General features: G+C 39.8%; 2 protein-coding genes across 2 annotated transcripts in view; both read right to left on the bottom strand.

Moving 5' to 3' along the window:
- ctbp2a (C-terminal binding protein 2a) overlaps nt 1-13,516 on the bottom strand; it is a 77,478-nt gene extending 63,962 nt beyond the window's left edge. Inside the window, exon 1 of the mRNA XM_085181783.1 lies at nt 13,152-13,516. The gene's annotated coding sequence lies outside the window, so the exon portion shown is untranslated. The remainder of the gene's footprint in view (nt 1-13,151) is intronic.
- A 4,816-nt stretch (nt 13,517-18,332) lies between these two features.
- Nucleotides 18,333-23,086, bottom strand: tex36 (testis expressed 36). Its single transcript, XM_085182300.1, has 4 exons — nt 22,843-23,086; nt 22,614-22,754; nt 22,397-22,471; nt 18,333-22,295 (listed from the first exon to the last, which is right to left on the bottom strand). The coding sequence occupies exons 1-4, from the start codon at nt 22,891-22,893 to the stop codon at nt 21,975-21,977; spliced, it is 588 nt and encodes a 195-aa protein (XP_085038426.1). The 5' UTR covers nt 22,894-23,086; the 3' UTR covers nt 18,333-21,974.
- Nucleotides 23,087-23,166: the final 80 nt, after the last annotated feature.

The following is a 23,166-nucleotide window of genomic DNA, read 5'->3' as shown; positions in this document are numbered from 1 at the left end:
AAAAGTGTAAGCGGTCTCGTACGCATTAAAATAACTAGAGCAAAATGAAAGTAAGTTACTAAGCTGTGAGCTGAACGTCTTGGAGCATTTTTTTCAAGGTCGAGAGACTTTAATTGGTGTGAGCCATCTGGCATGCTACAAAGCCAGTGGGCTCTGATTACTAAAGGTCAACTAAAGCAGGTACAGAAGTAATATGCCCAACACTAAACAGCCAAAAACATCTTGTAAGGTTCTTTATAATGGGAAACTACATATGGCAACTGGACTGTAAGTACAGAAAATAGGGAGTAAATGGGGTTACAAAAAGGCCAAGCTTGCCCCAGAGGCCAATTCGCCGTGAGCTGAACGCCACTGACCTAGATTAATACCAACCACAGCAGCACCAGGACTATTAAACACACCCCGGTTTCCTGTATCCTGCCTTTCTGTCTGTGTGTGAAATGATTCCATCTGTCAGTCTCAGCTGGGCTGTGAGAACATCGCTGAACGCTGCTGCCCACACACACACACACACACACACACACACACTGTATGTATGCGCATATAGAGACAGACACCAAAAAACACAGACGTGTCGGCTGGGAACTGGGGCCAAGGTGGGTGTCTGGCTGCATCGTGCCTCTAGGGAGGGGGTCTGAGAAAGTCTGCCCAGCATGAAAGGCTTGACGATGGGGAGCCAGACATGAGATAGCTACAGTGGTCATGGACATCATTCCAAATAGTGTTCATTTAAGGCTTTATTCTCTCAATTCTGACTACTACCTGCACAGAACATTTTGTTTCAGGACAACCTGAAAGAACTTCTTTTTAATGACATTTTATCTCTATTCATTTCACCTCTGAGGACAGCCAAGCTTGTGGGAGTTCTTTTCAGCTTCTTTGTGAAATTACTAACTTGACAACATATAATTGCATACATGTGCACGCTTTCCTGCCTTTGTCTGTGTGCAGGCATGTGTGTGTGCCCCTGCTTTCATGTATATAAGTGTGTATAAGTCAGGTCATACCAAGATGATACCCCCATGCAAGGACAGAAGCCAGTATTCATACACCACAGAGAAGAAACATAAAGAGCCAGCTATGAAAAAACAAAAAATCACCACCTGTGAGTAAGAGCATACAGAGATGAAACTGGAGGGGGGATAAGACAAGGGCACAGACGGATTAGGAGTCATGACTGATATTCATAGAAAAATGAGGGACAGAGAGCTTAACTGTGAAGAAAAAGAGCAGAGAAGAGAAAGGTCAGGGATGAGGTTTAACCAAGGGAGAGAAGACACTGGCGAGTAAGTAAAAACTGGAACAGAAAAAACGATGTTCTTTGAGTTATTTGAAATATTTCACAAGCTCAAACTTCCCCTGAGGCTGAATTGAGCAGAAAGCATATAACCTTCAAGTTTATCATCATTTCACATTTCTGTACGCATTCAAATGAAAACGCTTTTCTCAGGGCACAAAAAAAGAAAAATGGTGTTAAAACACGGTCTAATGGGTAATATTTAGAATACCAGGACACAATGACTGGTGTCAGAAAATCCTGTATTTCGTTTTGTATGTGAATTTTATGAAAAAAAAAATTTGCTTCCAGCAATGCTGCACTGGCTCCATGTCTAACCTGGATAATGCGACTTCTCACTTTCTTTATATTTGACTATGCTGCCATTTTAAACAGCACATTCAGTAGAGCTGTAGGTATTACACGGAGCTCATGCGTCAGCAAAATCGCTGACAATGGCAATAGCAATGAACTGCACACCCCTCTCTCCTCATGGCACAAAACTTAATTATTGGAAAAATGTTGATCAGCTAAAAAGATGCTTGGAGGTAGATCGGCATGTCAGATATTTAGTTTAAGAATAAAAGTGAAGAATAAAAGTACGTGGAGCTTAGATGTATGTGATGTCAAGAGTTTGTTAAAGCTGGCTTAAAAGCCCAGCAACACCTATTTCCAACCTCACGAAGAGTCCCGAGGGGGGTACTCACAGACAACTGAGTAGGAGTGACCAAGTCTGTGGATTTTCTCTGGCTCAGTGAAACATTAACCCACAGTAAATCCTTTTTGTTCAGGACCAGGAATCAAACATCTCTACATGGGGGGAAATCAAACATGTCTTTGTGCGAACAAGCTGACGAGTTGAAAAGCCAACCGTCCCACTGAGCACCTCAGCAGCACAGAATCAAAGAGTTAGCCTCTGGCTTGCCAAACATTGATGATATCCATATTCATACTGACACAGTTAAGGTGATAAAACTCCATCTATCAGTTCAGCCTTTTTGTCTCATCAACAATGTGATCAATAAGAAGATAATAGCCCATTTTTCATAACAGAAGCTTTAGCTCTCCATACAGCAACAAGTAGATAACTTATCTTATGTGACAATGTGTAAGCATGTGTGTGTGTGGCTGATGCTCCGCAGGAGCTAAACTGCTGATACCCACGGCTCATTTAAATCAAGGAAAAGTGCATCCTCTCACTTAACAGTGTGCTTTAGGAGTCAAATGGTTTCATGGATATCAGCCAGATTTTTCCGCCTGGAATCCTGCCAGTATTTATGCAAGTAAAGAGGCTGTTCAATGCATGAAAATGTGCCACGCAGAAAGCAATAATCTGGACTGGATAGCTAAAATTACGGCATTAAAAAAAGTAAAAATATAAATTTGGAATTTTATTGTTCTGTTGTCTAAAGCACCTACTCAAAGACAAACACAGATAAATATACAGTGAAAGCCATTAGAACAACCATCAATTTGTGGATTTAAATCAAGAAAATAGTTCAAGACACTAGGGCTGTGCAACTGAGGCTTTAATCACTTAAACGCCCTGTCTAAGGAGCTTGCCATCTAGTTACCTAGCTTTCCAACTATATCCATAATCACATACTGTGTATGCTACCATTGTATATAGTGTATTATCTTACTTTTTTTCATTGATTGTACTATTTGTATTTTTGTATTTCCTTCATATATCTGTACCTGAGCTGAGGTGATGCAAAAATTTCCCCGTTGTGGGATCAATAAAGTCTTATCTTATCTTATCTTATCTCTTATCTTTCCAAATCAAAACCCTTTATTCCCTCTTAAATGACTCATAACTGAAATTATATAACAGTGCGAACAAAATGCCAAGAATGAGTAGATAGACCCTAGAAATTAGAATTTTTTGTCAGTGTCACATTTTACCTCACTAATATTACACTTTAGTCTAAAAACCCTCCAGAGATAACTACAATTTAGCCATACTCCCTAAAACAGTGTCTTGGAGGCTGTGCTAAGAAGGTTGGATCATCTGTGATGGTTCAAAAGGTAAGCAGTAAACTGCTGTTGTTCACAGTCCTTCACATGATCACTGAAAAAAACAGAACTATTACTTCAGATTTCATTGCAATTTACAGGTAATGAGTATATTATATGCTTATAGGCATGATACCAAAACCATATGCTGGAAATAAAGATGTCTATATTTTTCAGGTCAGTGCAGGCATGGCTTAAACCTAGTGTATCATATATAATACATGAGTTTTTGAATTTTCTGGCAATTGTTTCATGGTTTGTGGGTAAAACATAAAGTAACAATAATGACAGGAATATATATATACACACATCTATAATTTTTAATATATTTGTTTTTTTTTATTTTGGAGAAAAACGTGGGAAAACTGCCTCAGATTCAACTTCATCTTTTACTGTTTCATGTTGACACAATGCAAAACCTAAAGGGCAGAAAGAACAACTAGATAAAACACTCCAGAAGCCGATGAATCTCCAGTGAGATTCCTGGCACTACTGGCTGGCTACTGCAAAGAAAACAAGGACTCGATGCCTCGCAACAGTGCTACCCAACCAGAACCCCGAGGGCCCTGTCTTAAGGACTAAGAGCCTTACTCTGCCACACAGCATCAGTAAGCTTGTAAAATAAGCTGTTACACTTTATATGCATCATAACCATTGCAATAATACATAGCAGATGCCTGATTTTCACAAACAGATTTCCCTAAGGGTTTTTTTTCCTGGGTATAAGCCTGTTCTTTGTCTTTAGACAATGTCCACGCTTCCATAAAGACAGAATGGGATCTTTTATTAGAAAAAAACCCCACATTCAGTTAATAAAATAAGCTGTCACACCTTCTACTGCTATTAGAAGTAACACTCAAAAAGTGTGCATGCATGCTGAAAGCATACGTACTGCACTACTCCAGATTAAAATATCCTATTAGCACGCACATTTGCAGATCCATTAGCATTTAAACATGCAGGCGCTGCGCTCCTTTCAAAATGCCATTTTTACTCTGCTACGAGGAGAGTTCTCCAGTTGTCATAAACAACTTTCTTTCTTTCTTTTTTTTATTCAAGGACCTTTTCAAATGTCAGGGCCAATCAAACACAACACGACAGGTCTCTGGGTGGAAAAAAAAATACAGCTCAGAGGGCAGAGAAGAAAGCGGACTTATCATGCATATTCATGTCGCAGGAAGGTTCAATGACTGCTGTCTCTGAGAATTGTGAGCAGTGGCAAAAAAGGTTTGTCTGTTAAGAGACAGCTGAAAAAAAGTAAGCTTTTAACTCTTTCCACCCCTTCGACCACCATGTCCAAATGTCAGTGTCAAAGAGCCACAATGGCCAAAGCATTGTGTGCCCCCATGAGTGACTTCCAAAACCCAAACTCCATCTTTTTTTTTTGTCCCTTTTCTCCTCGTCAGCAAATTTGGACAGAAAAGTTTTCTCTGTGAAGTAGTGCTCAGCAGAATGGCAAACAAACAGAGCCATCTCTCCACTGGCCAGGGCCCACTTCAGCACTTTAGACATCTCTTTCAGTTTACAGCTTGCCTAAATCAGCAGGATGGATCCTCCTGACACAACTCTATGTCAGCTGCACTGGAATAGGGTCTCTGCAGAGACACAATGGAACTTGCTTCCTCCCCCCCTACTCCTCTTTATGCCACCTCCCTCAAGAGACAGGGGAGAGCGATTAAGAAGGAACGGGGAAGGAAAAAAAAGCGAAGAATTTAAATACAGTACATGTGCCTGCACTTTCAGCCTGTGTGTATATGTGTGTAATCTGCAGGAAACTTCACCGGCTAGGAGTGCGAGAGCTGAACGCCCCACTGGTATTCTCCTCTCTATCTGTTCCTGTCTTTCTCTCTCCTTCACTTCCTGCCTCTCTTCATTAGTCTCTGTCTATTCTCTTTGGCTCCAGCGAGGCACAGTCATCCAGGAGGACATTATTAGCTGTCAGCATTAACAACCAGCGTAGCCACTGCAGAAGCAGAGTCAGTTTCTTAAAAAATGCTCGCAGAAAGCTTCTTCTCTGCCCCAGTGAGCAGAGCAGGCAGTCAGGACAGCCTGCTGTGTGCAGATGGTGCTTTGTGTCTGCTAGTTCCTGCAAAAGCGACACGCAGACACCAATCGCAAAAACGCACAGAGACTTGCACACCTAGCTGGAACCTGGTACTACTATTCATTCCTAATCCTCTGTGGTTTGCATGAAAGTTAATGGCAGGTGTTTAAAGCTCCGGCTATGCCAAGTGAGGGAGGGGAGGTAAATGGGAGAAGATCAACTCTTTTTTTTTTTCTCCGCTGGCAAACACACACACACTTTTCCACTTTGAAAAGGTGTATTACAGTCCTGTTAGATCTCCAAAGTATGACCCTTCACCCATTGTTATCCTTCCCCTCCTCATCCTGTCTTACTCTGGCATTATGTCCATGAATGCAGTTGAGAGTAATTAGGACTTCTATGGAGGAAAATAGACAGTCATTAAGAAGGAACAGGGAATCCACAGTGTGATAGTTTGTGCCAGGTGGGAGGATATTACACGGCCAAGCAAGAGTTAGCAAACTCCCTCGATCATAAATATAAGGAAGAGCAAACATCCACCACTGCTCTTCCACTGCTGCCAAGAGCTTTCCTACAATCATATAATGAGTTAATAATTTAGAGAAATGCTCATCTCTTTCCTCATCACATATTAGGCCACATTCACTATAATATAGGCTGCAGTCACCCCCCTTGAAAAATCTAGAGTGTGCTTATTAAAAGGCTCGAATGATGTTACAGACTCCTAGGCACACATGTTTAATGGAGCCCTAATCAACATGGTGCAGTGGTCAGGCTTTTTCCTTTTTCTTAATATATTATTCTGCACAGGGCAAAACTCATTCAAATTCTAAAACAAATATTCAGACTTTTTCTTTAATCAATCAGACATAGATGCAGAACATGTTCTGCACACTCTTCATTATGGAGAGTGCACTGTACCTCACTTAAAAAGAAACACAACACTGCTCGAAACGCCTTATATTATTTGATGTTGAATGGGAAATACAACAACCAGATCTGTTCTGTTTTTGTTTATTTTTCTTTTATTGGGGGAATACAGAGTTCACCGTACACTGTCTTCCTACAAATGCCCGTCTTTCTCCTGTTTTCCTCCACTGCTCTCCAGGTTTTTTCTGTGTGTCTATCAATCAGCTTTACAATCCCCTCATCTGCCATCTTTTTTCTTCTCTTTTCTTCACCTCTGTCTTTTTCTAGAAATGCGAAAAAGCTACATATACTACAGAAAACACGAAACATAACCCAGTATTCTGTTTTGTAATGTCAGGATTTAAAAAGTTAAGGAATTTAGACATATGAGATAGAAACAGCGGCTCTTATTCATTATTTAGAGCCCTGTACTTCATTAGAAAAATGTAAAGGAAGTGATGTTACATCAAAATTAACACAGAGAGCTTTTTTGCTTTTTATAGCAATAATTTAAATTTAAGTCGTCCCAGACTTTAAGTTGTCTCTGCATGATTGTCATCCTCTAAGTCTCCTTCATTGTTCTACTCTGTCACAACTTCAAACTTTATAGTAAGTTTAGATTCGATGGCCATCAGTGAGAGCACACTGAGGTCTTTTACGTTTAGTTACAGCCAAATTCAAAAACATATGAAGGGCTACAAACACGTATGGGAAAAGCTGTTTTGAGATGATTTAGAGATGTATCCTGTTCATTCTGTACAAAGCATCAGAATTGGGTCATTTCCTTTGCAAAGTTATGATCTAAATCAGACAGGTATAAGCACACGGTTCATCGGCTAGTTTATGAGCATGAATATTCACATCCTCAGCTTCCATGTGCAGTAGAATCCCAAATTTTCACTAATGCTGCCAGTCTGTGGTATAAACAGGCACCTCACTTGTCAATATTGAGGTGAAATGTTTCTACCGCCAAAAGCTCCATGCCTTTCAGTGTTACTTGTGCTCGGTAGATTCATCTGCAAACACTTTAGGCTTCTTGGTGTGCTGCAGTTCACCTTTATATGACTGGCACACAATGGGAACACTCACTGCATATTTTGTGATCAAGCTGATCTATAAGTGAATTATCCCATGTTCACAAAGAGACGAAAAGCAGTGAGTGGATCCATGTTTTGTAAGGGCTCACTTGTCACTTTGAATCTGCTTAAAACACGGCCCCAAAACTGCACCGTGAATTTTAAGACAGCCCAGCCTGGGAAAACAGTTCTGCCGCCTCTTGGCATACATTGCATTTTCCTTCCATATCAGAGGATATGTCATTAGGAACATCCATTATTGCACATAATTTCCACAAAGTGATTTAGATCTATCTGCATGGAAACTACAGCGTGTGAATATAATGTCCACTTTAATGTTGTTAAAAAAAAATCATTTTTAAAATCTAAAAGTACAAAACACATAAAAACTGCAAAGGTCAAAGAAACTTTTTGCATCTTAGCTGCGTCCTTATATACTGTTGACATCCACCAAATTCAGAGATTAAGCTGCACATCGATTAATGGATTTTTTTTTAAGTGAGACTGCAGCCCATTATACTGGCCAGTCATATTACTTACATTGTCATAGGCCTGGCTTCGACAGTTTTAAGGATCTATGTTTAAACTGCCAATCATGGCCAGTACAACCTCAGCCAGGCTTTCCCAAGTGACTATCTTTCCCCTCCCCACGAATCCGAAATTAATGTAAGCTAGCAAGTATGTGAGAGATCAGGAGTCTGAACTGAACTGAAAAATTGCCTGCTGTAGTTCTGTGACTATATATGCTTTTTTCTTTTCACCCATTTGCTGAATCAATCCCTCACATACAGTGGATGAAAGATAAGATGTGCTGCCTCTGCCCTTTTTGTCCAAACTTGCTATGCTCAGTAAGAAAAGAGTCAAACTTTAAATTGATTTCAGTTAGTTGGAGATCTAAGTGATCAGTCTGGTTTCACCTTAAGTGCTTTGAGGATATTGTTGTTGTGCTTTGGCGCCATTAAAATAAAACCAAACTGGATTAAATTGAATTGAACTTAAAAACATGTCAGTAACTTTACGCTTCAGTGCCACTCTCCACTACCGCATCTCTCCCTCAAGCTTCTGAACTAGCTTGGTGTTCACCTTCCCGGTTCCAGCGGCGAAAGAGCACAAATCAAAGTTAAACTGCAAGTGCAATGATCAGATCATTTTTTCACAAACACAAAAACCACTAACAAAGTGGCTTTTTCCCCATTGATGGAGAATATATAATCTTATATAATCTTCTTACACTTTTTCACCATTTAGAAGATGACATGTCAGAAGGTTGTTAGTGAGAGAGCATAATTAACCTCCTAAGCAACAATCACGAGTGGAGGCAGGTTATTTGGATCTCTGATTATGAAAGGCAGTAGGCCCTCAACTGATAAGGAAATTGCGAGCTTGGTTTAAGAGGGAAAACTAATCTGTGAAAGGGGGCTTGGCATGGAAAGACTGTATTTTATGAGTAATATTGTTCTGGGAAGGAAAATACAAACATGCTCTTGACTGGTTTCAAAAATAAATAACATTTTTTAAAAAGCTCACTTTTGGACCCCCAAATGGTCCAAGCCCCTAAACGCATACCCAGTTTGCCTCGTGGATGATGCAGCTCAGCTTTTTATAGTTAATAGATTAAAAAAAAAGCCTTTGATTTTCAGGGCAGTATGAGCATTTACATCATAAGCAGGAAAGTTAATTTCTGTACATACACCATGCATTCATACTCAGAACGCAAACATTTGAGAATCTAATCCATTTCATTCCAGTGGGTATAGGCTCTTCAGTGTTTGGAGGGTATGTTAACAAACAATCTATTAAAACACATGCAGAGTGTGAAATATGCATGCTTCAATAATTGTTTACTGCATGTCATATCTCTATTGTAATATTAAAAATGTGTTATCAAATATTGCAGAGTTAAACTCCATCACCAAAGACTCTTTGTAGTCTTTGTGTTTCCATTTGAAAAACTACATAGTAGCCATGCAATCACTACAATAGCATCCAAATATCAAAAACGGCCGCTATTGACCCTGTTAAGTACTGTAGTCTTTCTTTACATGCAAAGAAGCAGAATAAGGTCATCTACAAAAACAGGAAAAACTACAAATGGCACAACAAAATCTAGATTTTCTAGTGGAGCTGCTATGGTAGCTCCAGCTTAGTATGGAAGTACTCTGTGTTTGGGATGGACGATCAAGGGGCAATAATTAATTCAAAAAAGGCAAAATGCAATATGCTTTCAGTCCAAGGGAGGAAACAGATCCAATTTAGGAAAGCACTTAAAATAATGACATTTGGATCTTTTTATAGAATTCAGGCTGAGTAAGTTTCAGTCCATATTAACAACATCCAAAGTATTATTTACCATTTGGTTTGAGGCCACTGACACTGCTATTGTGAAATTCAAAATGTTCCATAGGCTCAAATGTTAACTAACATTATGCCTCAGTAGTAGGCTACTCAGCAACTATCTTAATACTTCAGTCTGTTTCCTATCACGTTACCATATATGCAATGCTGAAATGTTTGTGTTTAAGTAGCTACATGGAATAATCTTTTTTTTATGTAGTAGCAAATTGGGTATCCAGAATTGTATTAGTCCTTTTGTATTGGTAGTGATTAATATGATCCTAATATGATCCCAGACATCCAGAAATTACGCAGCATCTCTCAAAAACAGTACAAGCAACAATGCACCTCAGTGATGGCATCAATTTGGATTTAATGTGCAGCTTTTGGCAACACTATGATTCTGCAGTTTTGCGTTTGATTGTCTCAATTAAAAATCTTAATGCTTTCAAATACAGCAGTGGGCTAGAACTTGCTTATTTCCTGGCTGCTGCATTAGCTAAACTGCAATTCAAATACATTATGTGGAATTGGCTAAGCTTTCAAAGAGGCTTGTAAGACGCCAGTGTTGCAGGACCAAAGTAAAAAAAAAAAAAAAAAAAAAAGAATACACCCATGAGAATATGGGGAGGGGGGAAAGGGTTTGGCTGTACATAAGAGCAACCACTGAGGATGTTTTCCTTTCTCCATACTGTGTATATCCTATCAGTGGTGGCAGTCAAGAGTGCATGGCACCCACATGTACAAACAGCGAGTCAGAGAGCGCAGCGACTTTTAAGCACACTGAGCAAACAGGTCTTATCAGCGAGGAGAATCAGACACCTGCTGCTGTCTGCTGCAGTCCACATCCACTCTCCCAAAACTATCCTTGACAAGCAGAAGAAAAAAAACGACACACTCAGAGACACAGCACAACAGCACAGGGAGAAAGCAGGTGCAGAAGATTTGCAAAATGCACCAATTAAACTAAACACAGCAGATTTTTAAATGTGTGTTCTTTGAGAAAAAACTATTACCAGGCAGCAGCAGTTGTTAACATAGCACAACAGTTGCTCAAAGAATAATTAAAGTACAACTGTTCCCTCATCATTGTAATGCCTCTCAAGTGCTCAGCCCTTGGTTTGCAAAGTGCACTACATCACAGCACAATCTTTGTTTTCAGCATCAAAGCCTTAATGCAATCTGAGGATTGAGTTGTAAGATGACTTAAGATCTGTGTCACATGCGCTGAGGTGGAAAAAAACTTTTGTTGTTGTTTATTGTGTTGGGGGGGGGGTTTGTTTGTTTTTTTTAACATGCAAATTTCAACTTCAAACTGTGACGAAATAAACTGAACTGAACTGGATAATTAGCTCTAGTTGATTTTTTTTTTTCCGAACAAAACTCGCATAAAGAAAATCAAAACCTAGACTTATCCGATAAAAGATTAATTGCAGTCATGCTCAAAGAGACCTGTGGTATAGTTGCAACTGGCACAGTGCAATTTCACACCCGTTACCCCCTCTCCACAATGCACAGCAAAAAAAAATCACATGACAGTACAATCCTCTCAAACCAGCCTACGGGAAGTTTTAGGGAGCTGTTAGTACTCTGGCCATTATGGGAATTCTCAGAAGAGTTCATGAAGCTATTCCAGCAGCATCTAAATTACTGCGTTAAATGGAGAATTAGGCTCTGAGAATATGATTAACCAATCGTAATTGCTTTGCTTCTGTGACTTCAAAACAGGCAGTCGATGCATCATTATGATTTTCCTTTTGCTGTTGTTGTGCTTCTAGCTGTTCCTCTTTACAGAGTAATCATATCAACAACGGGACATGGATATAGTTCAAGTAAGTGCTCGCTTTCTTAATAAACAAAACATGCGACCTCTGTCCAAAGAAAAGCAAATGCCAAATTAGCAGGCAAAAACTATCATCTTTTCCTGCACTGGTGCACTTGCTCCCCAGTTTGCATCTCAACTCTCCAGCATGGTATAACACAGCGGAGACACACAAATAAGTCCCTACACAAGCATGTTGCACAGCAAATCAGCCATGTACAACGGTGCTCAGTACAAGCACAAATCATGTTCCTAATCACAGTACAGTGACTCCAGCAGTCACCAGGGAATATCTGTTGAGGCAAATGAGACTCCTGTTTTCCAGTACAAACAGGAGTCTCACAGGCACATCAACACCGAGCGCTACCATGAAGCACAAGCTGTGTCTGTGTGTGTATGTATGTATATATCATAAATATTAAAACGGTGATTTTGCATTTTCTTGGCATATTCCCCTTCAGCGATGAATCAAAAGGCCTGATCGCAGATGCCATGTACACTTTGATGCTGCCTGTGATGCATTTGCCTTGAGAGGCCAGCTTTCATATCTCAACACACACAGTCCACAAAGACAACAGGAAAGTAAGTTCAACCCCCACCACAACTCCCCCATCAGAGCTGAAGGTTGGCAGATGAGGGGAGAGATAGGGAAAGGCAAACGGGGAGGGTGGTGCTGCAGGTGGGACTGAAGGAGCTGGGAAAAACAAAATCAGAGTATCTGAAACTCCACATTATCTGATTCAAAGCAAGCCGAATTAAATGTTCGGCTAAATGTAGCGTTTAAAATGCAAACGCTGGGATCTGGAAGGGTGCAGGTCATGGCCTGCACATCATTAACAAAGGTCTTTTCTCCGCAGGAAGGCTCCACACTAAGTTTCCTTGCCTGTTGTGACAATGCCCAAGGGGGTAGAGCAGATGTCTGTTGCCAGCAGCACATCTGCATACAGCCTCTTATCCCCACCCCTTCACTGGCCAGACAATGGAGCCGCCCTCCTCGTCCTCCTCCTCCACTTGAAGCTTTCTTTCACTAGAGCCTCCAAATGCAGTTTAAAAAGAAAAAAAAAAAGAAAAAAGAAAAGAAAAGAAAAGGGAGTGAGAGTTATGAGAACTATTGCCTACTCTGTGCTTCTCAAAATTAAGAAATAGAAAGACCATCCTCTGTGTGAAAATGTGCAGATGCTCATATGGATATCTGATTGAGTGATTAACTTATTTGGCACTCACTAATTAGTATGCTACAGCTGATTAGAGATGTCCAAACTGATGCCAGGAAGTACTGCAAAATAGGCCTGCACCAGTACTAAACTTTTAATCAAACTCCTTCCGTGCATGTTCTTCATGGTTTCGGATAAAAAATGCAAAAAAAAAAAAATCTATCAATGCAATTTTACAATTTTATTTAAAGCACTCATAGCTGATCTTGATTGGACGTTTAATGGATGTTCACCGTTACCTTTTAATTGCCCAGCCTCATTAGGAACTTAATAAAGCCAATTTCCACATCACTATGAAGTGGAGTATCGGCTAATGTCTACTCCCACCCTCCCTTGTCTCTCCTTGCTGATGGCGCAGGGACACATGGACAGCGATGCGAGTATAGCTTTCAAAACTATACCCCGGTGGAGCACACACCGACATATTTTACACCACCTTTGCAATAATCTTGAATCCTACCTCGACTGGATGTTTACTGAGAGTTCAAACGTCGGCTTTGGGGGCTCCAGAAATAGCATCGCAGGCTACGCATTTCAAATTCGCTTGTTATCTCGGATTTAGATAATGATCCACCTTTAGATGACATAAAAACTTAATCCTGAACGCAACGGGACAATCTCCGGCGCAGGGAAACGGTGCCTGGTGTCGGTTTTTACGGGGGGAAGTAGCCTCGGCTCTCGGTGTGCCTGGTTATCCTGCTGTTTACTTATACGGTTCATAAACACTCCTATTCTTTTCCTCCTGCCAGAATTGAGAGGTGTGTATCAGTTTGCTTTTCCTTTTTTTCCCCTCTCGCTTTTTGAGTGAGGCGGAGCCTTTGCCCACTTCTCCCTCACACACACACACACACTCAACACTCTACACGCGGGCCCGCGCGCGCACAGCACAGATGAGAGTCTCTCCTTCCAGTTGATATAGATGGGACAGTAGGAATTTTCGAGAAAGGCGATTCAGACTCGACTATTTTTCAGTACATTTTCCTTCGTAATGTTAAGCCTCGGTTACTACAGTTAAATATGTTTGGGGGGTTTGTATTCATTTTCTTTTTCTTTGTTGTTTGTATGGTTTGTCTGAAAACTCTTGTCTTCTTACCACCAGCTCCTTTCAAACAAGTTATTTATTGAACGTCTGAATTGAGATGCAGCAATGAATCCTTGTAATATCTTCTCCGACCAGTACAGAGACAATATATACAAATCTATACAGTGTCTCTAATACTAATTTAAGTACAGCAGATAGACAGGATAAGCAAGTGTTAGGTTCAACTCACATTGCTATTTTGTTACCCTAAAAATAAATAAATAAAATGAACAGATATTAATGCCTCACCTTTACAGCCTACACAAACAAATTGAAGCATAAGCAATCTATCATGACCTGTTATCCATAATAGCCATAAATCCACAGTATGCTCCTAGTAATGCTGAGTGTATCTCAATTATACCAGACTTGGTAATCATATATATATATATATATATATATATATATATATATATATATATATATATATATAATGCTCAAAATAACATAATACAACATGCCTGGATAATGCTAACAGTGTTAGCCAAATAACGACAAACTGACAAAACTAACAGCTTGTTAGTATATATAATTTTTAAAGTAATAGTATATACTATTAGTATATTCTAAGATGGTCACACACTGCACAGATATTTGATCAAAAACAGAATTATATAAGTACTGCTTAACTGGGAGATTTTAACTAAATAAAAAATGAAAATAATAACATACATACACTATTATTAGCCAAATACCACCAATTAAATTAATACATGGAATTTTAACTCAGATGCTTTATTTGCAGGTTTAAACTGTCACCTGTGTTATACTGCATAAGCCCATGCACTCTAAAATCAGTGTCCTCAGTCATGCTGGTGCAGATACTTTAACTCTCTCAGGCCCAAATTAAGTTTTTTGTTGCTAATGCACAACCAAGTCTTGCAGTGGTACTTCTGAGTAAAAAAAAAATCATAAAATATGTATGTTGGGTAATCAGGTTGTTAGTTCTTAACTGTTGCAAATCTGCAACGTCTGCCTGGAGAGGGTTAAGCTACTATTAACTAAATAATTAACATGGGCTTTATTGTTGCTGAAACAACTGATTGGTTATATTGTACTTATAGTTGTAAAAGTATGTCAGTAGGATTCAGCTGAGGAAGCACAGTGACCTTTTTCGATGGTTCTGAAACCCCAGGGCATGTCCATAACCCTAATGCTGAATGTACTTCAATTATGCTAATCATGCTAGCCAAGCTTTCTAATAATAACAGCCTACTTAAATTTAAAAGTATTCTCATATAAAAACAAACTTTAAAAAAGTTAGCAAACCCGAGCTAACACTTGTCAAAATACTATCTGATGACTAAATTCTAAAACTAACATAATACAACATGTTATGTTATGTTAGTAGTTTGCCAGATAATGTTTAACTCACATAACTAGCATTAGCTTGAACCTATGGTGCTTTTACATGTTGTTATATAAAATATGGCTGACAGCTAAGACTTTGAATTAAATTAATTAATTTGAATTAAATAAAAAGAATATATAAATTAGACCTATTAACATACAATAAGATTAGCCAAATGCCCAAATACCATCCATGAAATTGATAAATGTATTCTAGCTCAACTGCTTAATGCGCAGGTCAGAAGTATCACCTGTATTATATTACATAACCCCTTTTACACTATTTAAACACATTTAGCTGTCAGCATTAGCATAATACTGATTGATCACTTGAGATAAGCTTCACCATTCTCTTTGTCCGTGAAGTGCAGTTTAAAACTAATCTTATTCAAACAACATTTTGATTAACTGTCAGGTTAACCACATTTCATATTAAGCTGCCTCCTTTTGTTTTTATCTGAAATCCATAAACATGTTAGCTTACACATAGTTGATATCAGCTCTGGGCCAACAATTAAGTAAAGAAAGTTGTAATTTAGTGTTATATGATGTGATAGATAGATGAAATGCAAAGATTTCTGTTCTTCGTGCCACAGGTGCAGATAGCAGCAACTGCAGCTGTTCTTTCATGTCAAAACATGCAGCGTATATTCCTTTTTAGTTCCAGTCCCTGCAGTACAATTATTTTAGACCCTCGATTCACTCACACATTAGTGCCAGCCATATAACACGGCACAGATGGCGGAGAGCATGGTTGGATTTCCCAGTCACTTCAGTCTCTGCATAGTTTTCCAGCACGTCCAGTAGAGCTTTCCACAAAGACAAAGAAAACCACCTCAAGCAGCAGACGAATCATTTCCATACTTTCTGTTTGTATCTGCTGTACCATGTACCCTGCATGTGTGGTCCCAGGCCTGGGGGGTTTTGGCCCTGTCCTGAGACCATCCTTCCCTGTGGTCATCTTGTCTCCGGCACAATGTAACTACTGGGCAGAAACCCAAACACTCCAAAGACCATCACTAGCCAACAAGGGACACCAATAGAAGCATATGTTCACAGCGCAAAAAGAGGGGAAGGGAGGATAAAGAAACAGAGAGTATTTGTTAGCCACAAATATATTTAGAAGCTAATGACATATTACATCATTTAATGATATCAAATGACATGCGTAATGAAGTATGTAAGACCCATACATTAATGTGCTTTTATTAGACATATGTGGCAGCAGCATCTGTTATCTCTGTGTCATTTTGAAGGCAAAGGGTGATTAAAATCAGCTTTTTTGTGACAAATTGAATCCTGAAAAATGCAATGTTTGCTAATCATGAGCTGATCCTCTTTTGTGTTTACTGCAGTTTACATAGTTAAAGCCCTTGCTGTAAAAACAAATATGCAAAGGCTTTATTTGCCCCAGCACATCTGAAAGTAAAAACAACCATTAGGAACAGCAACTGTGTGGTTCGATCCATGGCTCCTCCAGTCTGCATATCAAAGTGTCCTTGGGCAACATACTGAAGCCTCTGATGCATTTGTCTGTATGTGAATGCATGATAGGTAAAAAAGTGTGTAAAGGATATATAAAATGCGTTGTGAATGAGTGGATGTGGCTCATAGAATACAAATGCACTATTTATAATATTGATAATAACTGAATATGTCTGTCTAATTGTAGAAAAATTGATCAGTGCTATCTTCCACATTATTGAAATATTCACCACATTTGGTTTGATACAATATTAGGATTTGCTTTTGTTTATACAGTAGTTGTTAGAGGATGTCAGTCAACACACACACACACACACACACACACACACACACACAGAGAGAGAAAGAGTTATAATCTATTCACTGTACAGTGGGTATTGGAGAGGATCAGTGGTGTGCGACTGCATATTTCTGCAGAGAGACATTATTTCTTCCCTCAGTTCCTCCTGGCAGAGATCTGAGTGTTTGACCTTTTTAAAATGCAAAGCGATTCTTCTACTCCAGAGAGTGAACGGGAGGCTCATGATTGTGCTACTAAATTTGAAGGACTTAATGCAGTAACTCACAGAGAGGGAGAGCTGTTCTGCACCTGCTGAATTCTGACTTGGTTATGGGGATACAATAACACCTCCAAGGGTTATGTTAATCTTTAAAGGCGGGTTATTCTTATGCTGCTTCACTCTTTACCTCATTTGAATGAATATTTCACTGCAACCTTGACTCAGTCTCTCATGCTTAAATCACCTTATTGCATAGCATTTCCTTTTACTGGCTCTTGATGCTGTGTGCGTACTATAATACTTGGCTCTTTTGATTTACAGTCTTCTAATATCAACATAAACTGTGAAGATCTTTATTCATTCAGTCCATGCATCCAATATGTTGCTATTCAAAAATAACCTTGTATAAATCAGTGTGCATAACTCCGCTACTTTTACACTGGCTACATCATTTACATCTTTCGTCCTTCCCGAGGAGGAGAAGTGCATTTAATTTAAGTTCAACTTCACCACTAGAAGACTTTATCCACAGCTAAAATGTGGAGATCATGTTAAATTGAGATTTTAACAACTTGTGACACATTCCACACATTGTAATGAGTGGCTCATGGCAGTGTAATTTACATTTGATAATAATGTCAGGTTCATAGGAATATGCCATTGTACACTTAGTAGACACACAGTGAAGCAGTTTGTGCTTTTTAGACGGCACAAAGTCTCATGATAATAACAATGGCCACACTTACATCTAATTATATTTCTCTGCATTAAAGCTTCTGTCATATCCGTTAAAGGACATAAGAATGCCTTCATTGCCTCATATTTATGCCTTCAATAGAATGCAAATGAGGCAGATTTACCCGTTTGACTGGAAAACAAGTGTGAAAACGGTTAATTAGACTTGTTGTGAGGTCTGTAGCAGGAAATAGAATGCTGTGATTATGAGATGTTGAAGCAGTTTTCAGGGCTGACTATATAAACAGTTACATACAGTATGCAGCGGGGCTGAAAGCAGGAAGCTACACAGGCTCTCTGTCGAAGCAGAAAATAGAATCTCCGTATTTTAGCTGTGTCACTTTGCTCTTCCTATGAGAAGACTGAGGCAGCCTTCACTTGTTGACATATTTTTGATCAGCTTCCTGTATGAATGACCCCCTTTTGTTCAAGTATGAAACACTGCATAAGCACTCTTGGATGTGTGTGTGTGTGTGTGTGTGTGTGTGTGTGTGTGTGTGGCCTATCTCTGGTTCTGTACATTGCATTATGCCTTTTACTAATGAGATTAAAATGTGGTTATGAAGGAGCAGTGTGGTGGAACTAAGAGGTGGAGCTTCTTAAGCAGTGATGAAACACTTGGTAACATTGTGCACATGCAGCAATCGAGTCAAAGCTTTTGGGGCTATAAAAGTGTGTTTCTGAAGAAAACTATCCTCTGTGGTTTGTGCATTGTTTCCCCTTATTCTAAATATATAACAAAAGACAAAATCAAGAATGCATAAGGCTTATTTTGCTTGAAAAACAGCTCATTTTTCTTCATGTTGCTATTTAATTACAGATACAACAGCTACGGATGCCTTCATGTAAAGCATGCATTATAAATCCATCCATCCTTGTATAAACTACTTGCTTGTTCTTTCTCTGGTGGGATACTTGAACAGACTGCTGCTTGTAGGTCTTTGTTTACAACCAGGCTAATGTAATTATTCTCACCACCTACGCACAAATTAACATGCAAGCCTTGTCGGAGGTTTGAAAAATGCATGGGGGAATGTGATTTAATGCAAGGATAGGCCTGATCTTTTGAGGCAGCGTCTCGATCGGTGCCTGGCGGACCTCACAGCTGCAGCACAGAAAAGAACTGCAGCTAACATGCTCCAAAGTACTCTGTTAAGGCACACATGCACAGTGCAAAGACACACATACTCAGGCAAACACAGAGCTTCCCAGCTGGGTTTTAGCAGGGGAACTCTTATCTCGACTGAACAAACTCCTCAAGTGATGGGAATGTTCTCAGGATGTTATCTAGTCCTCTGTGGAAATGAGATAGCCAGCCACCTTTATCACCACCCTCAGACTCAGGAGGGCCCCTGACCGTTACTGCAACAAGGACCACTAAGGCTGCCAGGGGACACCAACCAACTGGCTGTTGAAAAAATAACACTGCCAGGGAATTGGAAGCACTGCAAGAGAAATGACTGACAGGAGATTGGAAGGAGTCTTAAAGTTTGGGTGTAGTTTAACCCAGCCAATTCGAAAGACTTTTGGACTCTATAGTTGCTGTTTAGACTGTGTGCTGAGTGTTTGAATAAGATTAAGTGTTAGGCATAAGGAAAAGTCCTACTGTGAGCCTTGACGTCGTATCAAAAAAGATATTGAAAGTGGGGTGAAAAATCGAAAGAAGTCAAGATAGCTAGACATAGTTATAATTGGCAAAAGAATAAACAGAAATAAAAAATCTTTGAGATATGCGATTTAACCGCAGCATCTCCATAGCAACTCTCTTTCAAGTTACATCTTTAATGAATAGGTAATGCACAAAATGAAAAATGCACAACTTCATAATGTCAGAACGGATGCCAAAACTGATGTGGGATTTACAAAAAAAGGAAGGTAGATCTTGTTTGACAAAAAACAATTTTGCTGCACACAACAGAATGTGTCAAAACAGCGCAGCAGCCTTTTTTGAAAAGAAAACACACAAGCACACACGCACACAATGTACCATGGCAACACAAATCTTCCTTCTGTTGCTGTTATTTTGACTGTCTGGCAAATCCACCTCTTGTTTTCAAAGCATTTTTTTCTCTAACAGGTGCAAAACCTCTCAACTCAACACATCAAAGAGACACATGCACCTGTGAATAAATCACAGCAAATGGTAAGAATCCAGACAAGGGCCTCCACCAACACCAAAGAGGTAGGATTCAAAGTGACTGATTTAATATTCATGAAGTGCAAGGCTTTGGTGGTTGAATGCTTGTTTACTGAGATGTGCCTTTTGTCCTTGGGAGGACTGATTTTCTACCATGCAACTGTATTAGCATATACTTGCCGGCTACGTGATGTAACAGGCATGCAGTAACACACTAAACATGGCACATACAGTACGCACGGCCTGACACAACTAATGATTGGCATGTTATTTCAGCGTTCTCACTCTTCTGTCGACTATTAAAAGCCTTACTGCTCTTCTGACAGAGCTAATGAGACTTTCTGATTTTGAAGTGTTGGTGGCTTCTGTGCGGAGGAGTTGTTCAAGTTGTGGCAAATCCAAAGAAAAGTGCAGTCTGCGAAATGCACCCACAGGGACAGAGGTGCCAGACAACCAGTCGAGACCAGGCACAACCAACCGTCAAACTAGAGCACAGGTGTTTTTCCTTAATAAGCGCTTCTTTCTCTCTCATCAGCAACACTGCTGGCCTTCACAAAATGTTTGACAATAGTTTAGGCAAAATAGCAAAATGCTCCAGGCTGTTGTCTCAGTGACATGGCAGAAATAGGGTTAAAACAGACCTGGAAACCATCAAAAGTAATCTCCTCATCATACATCCCCCTCCTAATTGTGCACCTGCATCAGGGGATCGTTTTTTCTGACGGCGATGTGCCAGATAATCTCAAAGTGAAATCGCAAAAGGCCCACAGTTTCACACAAACATCTCTCAGCCATCTTGTCTGAGAAAAGACTGAGGTCTGCTTCACCTTTTAAAAGTGAAACAAACGCCTACAAGGTCAGCGTGGTATGTGGATCAGCTAATTACAACAGCTGAAAGAAAGCTTGTGAGAAAAATCCATCTCCCCGGTGAGTATTTAAAGAAAGAAAGCAGCTGGTCAGAGCATGCTCTGGAGAAAACATCAGCTATTGGAGAGAGTGGTCGGGGACACTCTTCACTTAAGTGCTTTTCTCTGAGCAGTGCTCTCTGTCATTGGCTCCCACGCTTCCTCCTCTCTCTTTATGGGCTGCACACACACATATCCATCCTTTTCATCCCCTGGGGTGAAACAAGCCCATGCATTATGACTCAAATCAAGCTTAATTTATTTCGCATGCTCTAATTGAATATCTCCATGTTGATATGTATTGAATAAAAATAGCAGGATCATTTTTCTAATTATTCCTCCCCCCCACACACATTTTCTCTCACAGAACATGCATATTACACAGGGGTTTTGTGGCTATTACATTTTTCATACAACTTGGCCCTTGAACAACTCACTGGCTAGGCAGGCCAAATGGCTCATGTAGACCTGCTGCCCTCTGCTGGCAAAACTGTGAACCACCAACAGTCCTCACGTGGACTAACAGTGGCACTCAAATCAGGCCTGTGCACACTGATGTTCAGATGCATCCATAGCTACGTTAACTCAGCTTATGCTAACTTGAGTTCAAATAACATTGTGCTACATTGCTATATTGCGTTTCTGAAATGTTTGTAGCAACTTTAGCATATTTAATGGAGTCAACATTAGCTGATAGTTCATTCTTCTGCCTGAGGCTGACTGAACTCTCAACAGTTGAGAGTTCAGTCAGTACCTGCCGTTGATTCTGATCATTTTATCACCAGCCTTACAATGTTAGAAATACAGAGATAAAATCACTTAAGTACTAGCAAAAGTATTGAAGTAGTTTTTGCAGGTTCTAAACTTTGAAAGTAATCACTTTGCATAGTTTCTATGCAATAAATGTTACTTAAACTATGTTAATGCTTTTTCCAATCTTGGAACATTTGATATTGAGTATGCTGTGGGATAAATCTTGGTTCCAAGTTCACAATTTTTAATGGATTACAGCTCATATGCAAGTGAAGGAAGCTCTGTGCATGCTATGGCCCCCTAATGATGCCATCTGGGCATTAAATGTAAGAATATCTTAAGGCTTGGATGGTGTTGAGCAGTTGGTAGCTGCCAGCACTTGCAGGGTGTCAGACTGGTCAGAATCGTCTCGTCCGAACCACATAAACGTCTCCCCCGCCTGTGCCAAAGCTGCCTCTGCAGACTTCTGCCTGTGGTTGTGAGGGAAGCGGCGGTTTCTGGATGCAGAGTCAACAACCTCCTTCACTATGAAGTCACTCTGGTAGGCTGTGGCGTTCCCTCGAGTCTCTTTGGTGCTATTGTCAGTTCCACCATGGCACAGGCAGAAATGGGAGATATGCTGTCTGCGATCATCAAGACACTTCTTCCTTCCCACACTCTGAAGTACATCGACATAGAATAGACACGGTCCCCTTTTAAAGGTATAATGTGGTGAATCTTGTGTTCAGCAAAACCTTGAACCTTTCACTACATACTTACATGAGAGAATACAATGACGTCGTCTTTTAAGGCATGCTTGTTGTCATGGTCTGAGAAGGGATACTCTCTGGATTTCTGCAAGTTAACCCATAAAACTCATACTGGGAGAGCAACTAAATATAGAACTGTGATAGCAAGTCCAAGAAAAACTATCAAGGCCACTGGCAGTGGCTATGATATCAAAAGCAGTAAGGCCATGCCTTATCTACATACACACCTGCTGACTTTTCCATTTGGGATAGCGTTGAAAGTTTAAAGCCTGAGGCAACGATGACTTCACTTGAGTCAGCATGATCCCAGTGCTTGTACAGTTCTCTCCAGTCTTTGTCTCATTTTCTGATAAACCTGGATGAGCAAACTGGGAACAAAATGAAAGAAAACCTAATTACACATCTAGGTTTAGAATGCTATGATTTAATTAAACCAATGAAATGAAGACTTCTTACCCATTTGCAATCAGTGCTCACTGAAAAATGCCGCTTTCCGCCTTTTACCATTTTTCCACTACAGCTTGAGGTGTTTAGACCACAATCAGTAAAACCAAACACGCACTCCACACACTGTGCAACTTAACTACTAATGCCAACACTGGTGACCATGGAAACAGGCAGCAAACAAACTGCAATCAGATCCTAGAGATCAGAAACTGAATTCTGATGATTAAAACAAAACAAAAAACAACCCCAAAACATTTTGAAATATTTCAGATTTGTGATCAAACAGAATGAGAAATACACCACAATGAAATTCTTAGTATTTAATATTTAATC

Source organism: Neolamprologus multifasciatus, chromosome 13 (assembly GCF_963576455.1).
Source record: "Neolamprologus multifasciatus chromosome 13, fNeoMul1.2, whole genome shotgun sequence".
NCBI lineage: Eukaryota > Metazoa > Chordata > Actinopteri > Cichliformes > Cichlidae > Neolamprologus > Neolamprologus multifasciatus.
The sequence above is the reverse complement of the archived record's forward strand: the minus strand, read 5'-3'. Positions and strand labels throughout refer to the sequence as shown.

Excerpts from the sequence above, each read along its gene's own strand:
- tex36 (XM_085182300.1), bottom strand. The coding sequence starts at position 22,893 with ATGGTAAAAGGCGGAAAGCGGCATTTTTCAGTGAGCACTGATTGCAAA. Across the intron at positions 22,755-22,842 it reads TGAGCACTGATTGCAAATGG|TTTGCTCATCCAGGTTTATC; the intron begins GTAAGAAGTCTT and ends TTTTGTTCCCAG. Across the intron at positions 22,296-22,396 it reads ACGTCATTGTATTCTCTCAT|AGTGTGGGAAGGAAGAAGTG; the intron begins GTAAGTATGTAG and ends GATGTACTTCAG.